At 41.0% G+C, this 13,053-nt stretch overlaps 1 protein-coding gene across 1 annotated transcript; it reads right to left on the bottom strand.

Moving 5' to 3' along the window:
• Positions 1 to 3,444: 3,444 nt before the first annotated feature.
• On the bottom strand, positions 3,445 to 7,109 carry pax4 (paired box 4). The gene is made up of 10 exons (XM_053415473.1): positions 7,076 to 7,109; positions 6,392 to 6,522; positions 6,094 to 6,309; positions 5,920 to 6,004; positions 5,513 to 5,644; positions 5,331 to 5,413; positions 4,823 to 4,892; positions 4,642 to 4,709; positions 4,220 to 4,334; positions 3,445 to 3,755 (listed from the first exon to the last, which is right to left on the bottom strand). Exons 1-10 carry the CDS (start codon positions 7,107 to 7,109, stop codon positions 3,445 to 3,447), a joined length of 1,245 nt encoding a protein of 414 aa, XP_053271448.1.
• Positions 7,110 to 13,053: the final 5,944 nt, after the last annotated feature.

The following is a 13,053-nucleotide window of genomic DNA, read 5'->3' on the forward strand; positions in this document are numbered from 1 at the left end:
ACCAAATATTCACGTGGGAGATCACATGACCTGTTGCCTTCTTTGAAAAAACGAAATGGACTTGTAACTGTTAATTTATGTGACTTGTTAATTTACCTTCATGTAAATAGGCCTCCTGGCGTCCTGTAAATTACAACTTGTAATTTTTGTAAATACCCTCCTCAAGGATTTTGACTCCCTGATCATTCTGTTTATATATTTGTACAATGTAAACCTTAAATATAACAGCTGCTATTTTGTGTTAGTGAGTTGTTTTTTCTATCTACGGCCTTTTTTTCTGAATTGTGTAGCCTTTGTATTATTCCTATTTTAATAAAGACAAACTGACATCACACGTTCCAGTACTCGTCCTTCCGCTTGGCATATTACTCCTGAGTAATATCTGCTTTAAGGAATATCCTGAGTGTGTTTATTCCCTTCTTGGCAGTTTACTTCCTATATCACTCACAGCAGCAGCTTGTAGCACATGAGAAATACCCTGAAGTGGCTGAGAGCTGCAGATGTCATCCATACCACGGCTGCCGAGGATAAATAATAACATGTCTGAGGAAACATTTGGATAACAAATTTGGACGTCACCCGCAGAGTTAAGTGATGCATAGTTGAACTTGGATCGGCGGCTCGGAGACTTCTGGTTGCTCAACGGGAGATAAGATAATACTTAATGCTCCGAACACAAGATGGATGTTTGTGTCGGTTTGTTATATTGAGGTAAAAACCTGCTTTCTGTCATTTTGTTGACAGAGAGTTCGGTAGCCAGTTGTGAGACATTTGACTTAAAGTGGAAGAAGCAACATGTAAGATTTAGCTTTCTACACAACTAAGACCCTGTGTTTATCAAGGACTCAACTCCCCGTGAGCCTGGGTCCCATCTGAGATGAGCTGATGGTCCTTTTGTTTGGTAGTTCCCAGAGTCTGATAGGAAACTCAAGGTTTTCCAAACTCTGGAATGATTTACCAGCTGGAATGAGACTTTCTATGTTTGTTGCTCCTTTAAAATCCATTTTGAAACGTTCTTTTAAAATAAAAAATAAACTTTCATCTCTGTGTGAAATTGATTTATCTTGTTTGATTTTGTATTTGTTTTAAATTGTATTGTTTTGTGATTCGGATATATTATTATGTATTATTATTATTGTGAGTAGTAGTAGTAGTAGTAGTATGATTACTTTTATTATTCATATTCTTAGTATAATTACTTTGGTCCATCTCTCCCTATGACCCTCAGATAATGGATAAATATATTATTATTATTATTATTAGTAGTAGCAGTAGTAGAAGTAATATTAGTTGTAGTTGTAGCAGTAGTATTAGTATTATTAGTATCACATTGCTGTGTCCTATGTTTAAAATCCAATTTGAGTAAACAACAATTATGAGCTTCAGTTCTCTGGGTGCAGATAAACTTTGTGACTAATATTGTTGTGGTGTATTGTTTTGAATGACTTTATTGGATATTTAATACTGTTGCATCAATGTTCGAGCAGGATTTTACGGTTGTGGCTGGTCAACGTGGCGTGGTGTTCCCAGCTGAGACGACCCTCCAGAGGGTCACAAGATAACTCTGACTCATCGTCACGAGAGGAATTTTATGGAAGAAGTAAAAACAAAGTTGCACTGAGCAAATGTGTTTTCATTTGTGTGGTTATTTTCGTGATTTACGTGAAACCACGTTCAGACCTCAGAGGGGTGTTTTCACTTTTGTGTGACAGATCTCCGAGGAGCAGGACAAGTAGCTCCACTCAGACACAGTTAAAACCAGAAATGTTGGCAACCGCTCGCGTATAATGGAAACAATCCATATAGAATTGATTGTCTGCTATAAACTAATCGTGTAATATTCAAACGGAGGATCCCAATCTGCTGTGAAATCAAGTTAGAGAAGTGAAAAACAAAGATTTGCCTGTGACATCTCCTGTCAAGTTGCATGAAACAGAAACACTCCAAGTAGAAATACAAGTACAGGACTAGAATAGATGTACTGAGTAATTTTCAGACCCCCCCCGGCCACGATCAGTAAATAGATGATGAACACATCAGTGGCATGTGGAGGTGTCATCTACCCATCTGGCCTCACAGGGTTGAATTCCAACATGGTCATTTTACCAGAAGGCCACATCCACGCTGCTGACCAAGCTGTTTGCCTTCTGATCCAAGTCGGCCCCCCCCCCCCGGTGGCCAATTATCGGGAAGTCGTACCGTCTCTCCGCTGCAGTAAAGGGACGTGGAGGAATTCGATGCCTCCGTCCTGGTGCAGTCATAAAAGCCGACACCGAGCGGCGCAGATATCAGATCAGTGTTTGGACTTTTTTTGTGAAGCCGCACTTTTATAGATTTTCCCCACTGGCCGATCCCTGGAAAGAACTCTTGGAGGGGCGCCTGCAACGCACTCCAGACTTAAACAAACAGCCGGCCCAGGACTATAAAACACGCAACATCCATATATTATTATGCGGTAACCTTAAATGAGCCATGCAGATATGATTTATGTCGATATCGCTGAGCGGATATGCGGTTCTGCAGAGCCTGCTGTTAAAGTGATCCTCAGATATCCATATTTTATTTTTCTTTTATCTATTAGCATTAAATTAAACGTTTATTGGCTTCCTTGCACTTCACTTTGTGGAAATACAACCAATAATTACTCCGGGTAACCGATCTGATTTAAGGTTTTTCTTCGTCTGTTAAATTCCAACACAAAAATACACGACTGCATTAATGAACAAAGGCCAGCTCGTGCTGGTTTGTCCGTTCTGGGCCTCTGTAGAAACATGGCCGAGTCCGTGGAAGTGTGTCCCGCACGTGACAAAAACAGTTTTGTTGAATTTAATGCGGTTCCACAGTGATTGTAAGATAAGTATGAAAAAATATTTCAAACTTCTACGAATAGATTCTTATAATTTCTACCAACTGCACCTTTACCTGCATTATTGTCTTATTTATAAGTGGATTAAGTCTTCGTCCGTCTTATTTTGTCCATTCTGGGCTACTGTAGAAACATGTCGGCACCGTGGTAGTATATGTAAATATATAAGGCTCATTCTAAAGTAATAATCACACTATGGTTTTAATTTAAGGTGGTGACACAGTGACCTAGTTATGAGAAGTACATCCCATACAAGCAAATAGATCCTTATAATTTCCGTACACTGTACCTTTAAGTTCCTTTTGCATTGTCTCATGTAACATGTTAAAGATTTCAGAATCCAGAATTCGTAATAAAACATTCTCCTCCTCCTGTTTAATGACATTTCCAGAGAACAGACTCAAAGAAAACTGATGAGAACAATATTGTAACTTCAGTCATTTGTCGCCCTCTGCTGGCCAGAATGTCTCCCTCCAGTCCAGACTCCCCCCCCCCCAAAAGGACCAGTTTCCTCAGATGAGAACAAGCTGCTTTGTCTCATGCATGTCACAGAGGTGGTCCCTGATTCAGTCCAGGTACTACTGGGGATGCAGGTCCCAGGTCTGCGGCGCGAACAGAAACCTCTGGTCCGTCTGGATCTGGCTCCAAGTGAGAGAAACTCCCTGCTGGGTCCAGCACTGAGGCACTGGGCGGCCTGTCCGCACCCCCTCGCTCAGAACTGGGAGGGACGTCCTGGCGTCTGTGGGCCCGTGGACCAGTGGGAAAGGGAATCCCTCCGAGTGTGGAGCCAGACGGGCCGTGTCTATGTTCTGGGTCATGGCGTTGCTCGAGGGGTGGAAGAGTGACGGAGGCAGAGAGATGGACCTGAGCTGTGCAGGATTTCTGACACCTGCGCATCAGAGTGGAGGAAGCAGATTTATTAAAAGCTCATGTTTGTGTCTTCGTCAAGTGATCACATGCAAGAATGATCTGACTCAACATACAAGTTACTTCCAACCAGCCACTGTAAGTGTAGGACTGAGATTTAAGAGCAGATCTCCAGGGATCACATCATAAATCACATTAATCCTCAGAGGTGAGATAAAGAAGGAGTAGTCCAACATCTGCCCCATTAGTAATTCTTTAAAACACCTCAATCATTTTCTCAAATAGCCTTAAAAACTTAATAAATTTGGTGGAAAAACTAAATATACACATACTTATTTCAGAAACACTTATATTTCCACTTTTAAGTCAGTCATTTAAAACAAAACACTCCATCACCCTCAACATGAAAAAGCCCCTATTTCACTATTTTTCCCTTTAGACATTGATTTCTACACATATATGTGAATATGCTGGTTTGATAAAAACAGACTTTACCTGCTTCTGTGGAGAAAATACAGCCATTTTGTAATTTCCTGGAAACTGTGTCATAGGAGGAGGAGGCTTCCGAGTGTTGACGGTAGATTCTCGACACTGCTGTTGCCTTCAAATCAACACAAACAGTTTACAGTTCCAACGTGGCTATAAACAACAGGTTCCTGTCCTCTAAATCAAACCACATCATAAGTTCAAGTCCCGAGAACTTAAAGTCTTTCTCCATAACATTAAATATTCATTACTTAAAGGGCAATGTGGACATTTTAGATTCAAACGATGCTTTGAAATGACAGAAGTCTGTTTCTGACTTTGGAAGGGGACAGTCGTGCTCATGTTAAAGACCCCGTCGCTCAGAGAGAAGATGCCGAGGGGCTTTAAAGTTTCCCCTCACAAACTGTTACTTCCATCTGTACCTGAGGAGATGTGAAGCCGTGCGGCGGCGCTGGATTCACCGGAGGAAAATCTCTTTGCTTCTGGACGTCTGTAAAGGAGAAACACATTTTTGTCAGCTCTGAGCTTTCCACTCAGTTCAGTTCATCTTGTCGTGGGTTTGAACACATATTGTTTCTAGGCCTCATATCCAAAAACAAACACACTTACTCTGCGAGCCGCTCCTCTGTTTGGTCTCCCTCCTCCACTTCGCCCGTCGGTTTGAAAACCAGACCTTAGACAGATACACAAATACAAGTCAAGGTTCAAGTCTATATTGTCCCACTTGTGGAAAAACTGATTTGCAGCCATGGGGTTCACAGCATCCAACAAATACACAATATGGACCATGACAATAACACAAGAAAAACAAGACAAACACAAAGGCTGAAATACAAATGTGCAAAGTAGCCTCAACTCAATCTGTCCCCAATTTACAGATGTGCAAGTACACAAGGTAGTGCAAGGAACAGCAGAACCCTTTAAGCACCAAAGCTTAGAAGAACTCCCCTCAAAGATCTTAGTGGCCACAATAACACCAAATATCTTCTTATTGGGCACGTCCAAGTCTCCAAATCATATACAAATCCCCCCAAAATAAAACAGATTCAATAAAACCTCTATAAAAAGGACTGGTGATCTCTGCAGGATAGATTTTCCTTGAGTAATGTACCTTGATGGTTTCCTCAGGAAGTTTGATTCTGGCCGACAGTTTCTCCCTCAGGTACATGTCTGCATACTGGCTGTGAGAAAACTCTGATTCGGGAGATAGGAAGAGACTTTTAGTTTCTTATAAGGAGTATAGTGTTGTGTTAGCGTGAAAGATGCATAGACACTCGAAGGCTTTTCTGTCACCTTGCTCAAGGGCCCCGCTCTGCTCCGAGGTGAAGGTGGTGCGGTTCCGCTGCTGGACACCTTTAGGTTTCTGCTCATCGCTGCAGACTGTGTGTCTGTGATTCAGCTCATCCTGAATCAAATGATCTAAATCTGTGCACGTCACACACACACACAAACACACACACAAACATGATATCAGCATCACAGAATGTAATTTCCAGCTGGACTTCCCCTCCTCTGTTTATTAGTTTACCCAAATCGTGACGTGTGTTTATGTGGGAAGTAAACAGGCTTAATTGAATTGTATAAACTGGGGGAATGCAACGAGAGGATTTGGGAAATGATGCCTTTCGCCCATTCTGGTTATTTGTGTTCCATCATAGTCATGAGCTGGAGTTCACAGGCTCCTCCATCAGGTGACTTACCCGGCTCCATGTGCGCACTGAGCTCCATGCACATGGGTCCGTGCTCCAGGTGGATCTTTCTTAAAATCCGATTTATGGATGACACCTAGAAGAAAAAGAATACGCAATAATAAACGTTGGCACATAATCAATTCTCGGTAACATCCCAAACTGATTGATTCCAGTTGCACCTACGCTGGGAATCTTGGAGACTTTGCAGAATCGCGCCGCAGCCATGCGCTTCCGGATCTCCCATGCGAAAATAGTCGGGTTCTCCCTCTTGCACCGGATGATGGTGGAGATGACGCCGGGGGTGAGGAGTCGAGGTCGGCTCCCTCCGGTGGTCTTGGGCTCCAGGAGTCCCGTGCGTCGGTACCGGCTCAGGATCTTACTCACGCACCCGTTGGACACCTGGGGGACGCACTGGGATTCTCACATGTGGCACTGAACGTGTTGTAGCTGTAGAGACTATAACAACAATGCTTTTCCTTACCCGAAGTATCCTTGATATTTGACTGGGACGGACCCCCTCCGAGGCCAGCTCGATCATTTTCCTCCTCTTGGATTCAGGGAGAGGTCTTCCGTTCAGAAACATGCCTCCCAGCTGGTTCACACGCCCGCCACCTTATTACAACAAGTCTATACAGTTGGATTATGTCTTTAAATTACATTCATACCGTAAAAATTTAAACTAACACGGTTTATATTTAACCTTTGTGTTAAACAAGTCTCAGCAGGTAGTTTCCTGGGTGTTTTATGACTATATGGATTGATTAGAGCGCGTAACTCATCCAAGGCCAAAAAGGCCCCTCAGATTAAGCAAGGCTGCACCAAATTGCGCACACTCATACATATCAGTTATCTTATGATGCCTGATAATTCTCATCAAGATCTATCAATCATTTCCCTGGGAAATTTAGAATAATGCCGGAGAAAGGCCCATTTCGCAGTCTTGGAGATAAAGTAGACTGCAAAAGTAAATCCCTGGATCAGCCTCCTGATCCGGATCCACTCCTAAATTAAATGGGTTCTTCTCATGCCCATATCCACCAAGTTTCGTGGAAATCCATTTAGTTTATTTTTTTGCGTAATCTTGCCAACAAACGCACAGGGATGAAAACTGCAATACTGATAAAGCATTAAAGTGCGTAAAAGTAAGTAAAGTAAAAACATTTACCTTTATTTTGCAGATCAGCGTTGGTTCCGCACATCTCCACTCGCTCCCTGCAGCCTGGCTGATAAAGATGATCACAAAAATTACAAATTAAACTCTTAAAAGTGATGACGATCCCTGGGAAGCCCGTGCGCCTCCGCTGACTGACAATGAAGGACTGACGCGCCGCCGCAGACATTTATAGGCCCGCAGAGCTCAGCCTGACGCGGCGACCTGTTACCAGAAGTGTCAACAATGCCTGGAAGTGAATGTGCACAAACACCTGCTTTAAATCTTGATATAGACCCCAAATGGATTTTCGTTAATAAATAAAAATAACATACATGTGAACCAATGTGCCAGTTTTCGTTCCACTTTATTTCTTCCTGGAAATTTCCAAAAGCAAGTGCAGCAGTTTGATTTGAACGAAGATGAGACTGAGTCGGTGAGATTCATGATGCAGAGAGAAACTGCTTGAACTTAAAATCAAGTCCAGCAAGGAAGTGGTCTCCCCATGTAATATTAAGTAATAGAATAAATCAGAAATAATATAATTCATGCTCTCTCTGAAATGCATGAATTCGATTTCTCCGGTCAAATAAGATTAATTGTGTCTCTTAATAAGAAATGTTTCCCTTATCTTTGCCCTGTCTTGTTTTGGAGGCATATTCAGACATCTGCGGCACCAGATACTCGAATGTGTGGCACCTGGTCAGAGTTTTTAAGCTTTGACACATTTCCTTAGTGCCATAACATACATATTTCCACTTCTGAATTAATATAGATTGTGTCCCAAGTAAATCAAATGTCTCTGCGTTGCTGTAGTCTGCATTGCATGACTGTAATAATGACGTTAGGGAATCCAGGCTATTTTCCTTTTGCGCAGAGGCTGCCTCCACTTTCAGCCAGACCAATATTGGGGATGGAAAACATTCAGTGCCCCAATCCAGTCCTCAAGTTTTCTGCTTCTGAGCTTGCTGTCCTGCCACAAGGTCAGTCAAAATTTCGAAATTTTCAAAAAACATGAATAATCCAATTTGCTTTGTTCCCCATCCTTCAGGGGTGGGGGTGGGGGGTAGGGGGGGCATGGTGGTCACGTGACTCCAGCATCCTCTCTCCCAGGTGAAGTGGCACCGATTAAAAAGCCTCTCTTCTCCACTTCCATAAAACAAACATTTGGAAATCTGCTCCAATGACGACAGCCATATGGTAAAGTGCTTTTGATAAATCATAAATCCTTCGCGCTCTCTCCCTTTATTACATTTTCTTTCAAAACGTGAACAAATAGACTCGTGCATGGGCGCACGGATGTGGCCAATTGGGGGACCTGGCGTGTCCAAGAGAGGGAGGCTAAAATAACCCTCACAGATGTTCCCTGGGCAGCCAGCAGATAAAAATGCGTTGTAAACGTTTCGAAGGGAAATATTTGACGAGCAAATATTAGCCCATGTGAAAACCCAACACGAGCCTCGTCCTTTGGTCTGTTTAATGACTAATTGAATATCATTAGTTGGGTCCACACAGATCGAAGTGCCACCGAAATAAAGGTCCACATTTTAAAATGCCATATGGCCCAAATTATACATTAACCATGAGTGGGAGGACAATAATACTCTGTGTGTACAATCAGCCAGGGTAGATAGAGGACAGCCATTTTTGGACACCATCGTCTCCTTGCCAACCGAGTCAAAGGACAAATAAGACGAGCTTTTTTAAATTTATTACCGGGCAGTTTACGTGCTCATTGATTTATAGTCGTTTATTGCACGTACAGCGTGTGCCAAATGAGGTGGATTAAAGTACTTTGGTTGTGCTGTTGAGACAGCGCCACATATTCGTGGTGCGTAAATGTTCATGTGGGCTCGCCAAAAAGGAAGGGGCGGGAGTTTAAGAAGCTAAAATCCTGTCCAAGACCAAACCGTGCTTTGTAATTACAAGTCCTGTGTGTTTGCTTTGGGTGTAAATTACCCGTATCCGCGTTATAATCTGTCCTGAGGTGTAAAAATGCAGAATAATTCAGCCGCGTAAAAACGTTTCCAAAACCTCTCCGTTGCGCACCGAGCTGCCTTGTGCGCAACGGAGCTGCCTTTGTGGTGCCTTGTACTTTTCTCCTTCTTGTAACGAGCCAGCAATTATATTCATGAAACGGTCACGTTTTTTATTTTTAGTCTAGTGAATGTTTTTCTTTTTCTATTTACACACATGAATGTTTTATTCTTTAATTATATAGAGATATTTGTTATCATTCTCATGACTGAGTTCCAATGTGCCGATTTCAACAGGAAGCTGCGCCTCAACAATTGTCTGTCTAAACACACAATTAGATTTTGAACTTGTCTTACTTTATTTACACATGTAAATCTGAATATAACTGGTGTAAGTTTTCACTTTATTTACCTAAAATAAAAGGTAAGAATTCAGAATTTGATCATTTATTATTTAATATAGGTGGATGTGATTAATGTCCAACTTAACCAAATTATACAACATCGTCTTGAACCATCGATACAAGTCTTATAAACGTTAAAAAAAAAGGCTTTATAATTTAATTTCTATCTGTCCTCAAAGGTTATCAATCGCCAGATTTCTTATACATATTCGTGAGTTTTGCATTACTCACGAAAACATTCCTCGTCGTTCATCTTGCTTATAAAATGAAAATTTGCGTGTATCCTCGTTTATGCTGCTGCGCACTGACTCTCAGATGAAAGATGCCAAACAGGTGAAGACGCATTAAATGCAAATCAGGCCTGTGATGTTCCTGCTTTCAGATGCGTTGTAGGATTTTGTTGAGGAGGAAGATTTAGTTAATAACTAAACTCATTTTTCTTGTCAGACTTTACGCACCACGATGTAAAGGTATATCCGAGTGATGAAAGTCCCTCTCCTTAATTTGAACGTTCCTTTTGTACAAGAATCATCCAGTACGCATTTGTGTTGCTCCTATGATGCACATTATCCAATGTAAAGAGAAACCATCAAATGTAGATCACAGATTTTTACAGCGATTTGATATTTAAACAGGAACCTTTATAGCCTGTGAATAGATCAAACTGAAGAGGAACAGTTTAATGTAATGCAGCTCAGGGAGTTTTGGGTCCTGCTCATGCATGATTAACTTTTGTGTTAATTTAGAATCATACTGCACAGATATTTTTACCCCCACATTTTTTTCCTCAGTGGAATTATGTAAGATTTATGCTATAAAACATTGAACTAGTACTAGGAGCTCTTCAGTGAACAATCACTAGGAAAGTGAGAAAGGTTAAAGATGTATCATTTTAATTATTTTCTCCAGTCTGACAGTCACCTGGTTGTGTATTTAATGTGAATCACCATCTTTCTTTCTGGTTTCACTCTCAGGTGAGATCATGATGCCAGCCTCTCTCCTGTGAGTAGCTACTTCATATTTAATACTGTTTAATTAAATCAAGGGATGTTCTGGTCATTTTCCATTTAAACTATGGTTCATAGGTATACGTTATAATAATATTAAATATATGGGTGATGTTTAATTGTTGACAATCAAATCACAATCCACATCACAACCACTGACTGGCTGCATCCAAACCTATAAAACATACAAAACAAGTCCAAATGTCAAGTCACGTAACTCTTCCAGTGTGATATGACACCCAGAGGGCGATATTGCCTCACATTTAAATTCCACTCGTATCATACAGGTTATGTTCTTAAACATGTAAACCACTATAATTTGGAGAATGAATATATAAAGAGATCATGGGGGGGGGGATTGGGGGGTTTATTTATAATAATAAAACACAACAATAAACCTGCTCGATATGAAATACACAGGAGATGTTAGGCCTGTAGAGAAATTCAGTATCACATGGATAAAATCAAGAAGAAAATAACGTTTGTCTTTGTTCTCTCTCTCTCTCTCTCTCTCTCTCTCTCTCTCTCTCTCTCTCTCTCTCTCTCTCTCTCTCTCTCTCTCTCTCTCTCTCTCTCTCTCTCTCTGTCTCCCACACACACACACAAAGTTAATCGAGGTCATTACGAGTTGCTCCTTTTGGGAATTCATGTCTTAGCATTAAAATCATCACGATACACGAAAACATTACAAGGTTTTGCAAATATTAAGAGAAGGTCCCCAGAGCCTTAATGTTCTCTGACTGTTTCCCACTCACAGTTCTACCCACAGTCACACGTGGGAGCTGCAGAACAAGGAAAACATTTTCATTTCTCATCTGATGTATGATTGTTGGATGATAAAAATAAAGTCTGTCATCGTGAAGGGGGCGGGTCTTAAACATTGTTACCATGGAAACAGCAAGTGATGTTTTGTGGGGCAGGAGTTTGTGTTGGGGTCACGACAAGTGCAAGAGCTCGTTCAGAAAAATTCAACAAACTTGTATCAGAGGAACCCTCCATCTATTTTAAACTGCACTTGCTGTTACCATGGAAACCCTGTTCAAGACGCAAACCCTTTCATGATGGCACAGATGTGACAACCCACAAATTTTAATGGACATAAAACAAAGTTAGTCCTGCAATTAAATGAAGGAACCTTTGTCTTTTGAATGTGAATGTGAATGATAATGATAATTATGCAGGAGAATGGGGTAAACTCATTTAATTAAATAGTAGGTAAAAACAGAGCAAAACTAAAAAAATAGAAAAAGCAATAAAATGTTAAACATCGTGAAACATTTTTTAAATCTTATTTACGATCATCAAACAACATTTACACATGGTCTCTGCTCTATAAGCCCTGAATGACATATTTGTCATATTGTATTTATTTATGGAGACTTATACCAAATTTATATATTGTTTGTCTGAAAAGAGGACAGTGCAGTGGCACAGGAGGATGTAAACTATAATAGAGCACAAGGAGATTTAAAATACCAAGTATTGTTTTCACACATCCATCTGGGCCCAAAATTGCACTTTCAGGCTCAAACGAGTCATTTCATTCACCTTTCGAGTCACGTGATCCTCCTTTGCATCAGTGTCATTAACTGGTGGATTTCTTGACTTCTGCGGAGAGCTGACCTCTTCACATCCTCAGCCTCTCGATTCATCAGCGGTGTGACACCTGCTGCCTTGTAGCATCCAGAGCGTTCCCCTCGTAGCTTCTCTTTGACAAGGGTGCCGGATAAATCCCTATACGCTCCAGTATATATGCGCCATTGATTGTTTTTCCCACACGGAATCTGGTTTTCTTCGTCAAAAATGAGTTTACCTCGTTAAACACTGCAAAGCCGTACTGGGCGGGCACGAGCACATGCATTTTGAACCGTTGCATGCGTTTTGCCTGAAAAAATAAATAATGACTGATGACATATTGACACATAGAGCTGTTCAGGCTTGGACTCTGATCATGAGACAGAAGTTTGGTGGTGATAGGACAATGCACAGTGGAATAATGACAACATCGTCTCCTTTGGCGTAGGTTTCATGGTCCATGTATGTCCGCGTTACATAACATCGTCTTTTAATGGCGTGTAATGAAGCTTTGACGCCACGCTCATATTTGGTAAGAATATGAGCATGTTAAAGCCCTCAAAAAGCCAATTCATTTGCCTGAATAATAATAATAATAATCCTTACAATTTCAATAGGGCCTCACCTGTCAGTGCCTGTCAGTGCTTGGGCCCTAATAAAAATCCTTACAATTTCAATAGGGCCTCACCTGTCAGTGCCTGTCAGTGCTAGGGCCCTAATAATGGAGACCTTATCCTTCCATTTTTCCATGTAGTGCATACAAGTTTAAATATGAAAATAATATTTCCCCCCCCCAAAATATTTAGGAAAATATAATGTTATATTACACATTAGAACTATATTAAAATCTTCACTTATGAAAACAGATTTTACAGGACGTCCCATGGAGTGAATGATACTGATGTAAGCTGGAGAACAGTTCTAAGCCCTTATTTGTTTTACATTTCTTAAAATGTATTAACCGTATTAACTATCATCAGTTAATTCTGACTAGTGATTGTGGTTGTGACGCCAAGTGTCACTGAATTACT

Source organism: Pleuronectes platessa, chromosome 22, assembly GCF_947347685.1.
Source record: "Pleuronectes platessa chromosome 22, fPlePla1.1, whole genome shotgun sequence".
In the NCBI taxonomy this organism is placed as follows: domain Eukaryota; kingdom Metazoa; phylum Chordata; class Actinopteri; order Pleuronectiformes; family Pleuronectidae; genus Pleuronectes; species Pleuronectes platessa.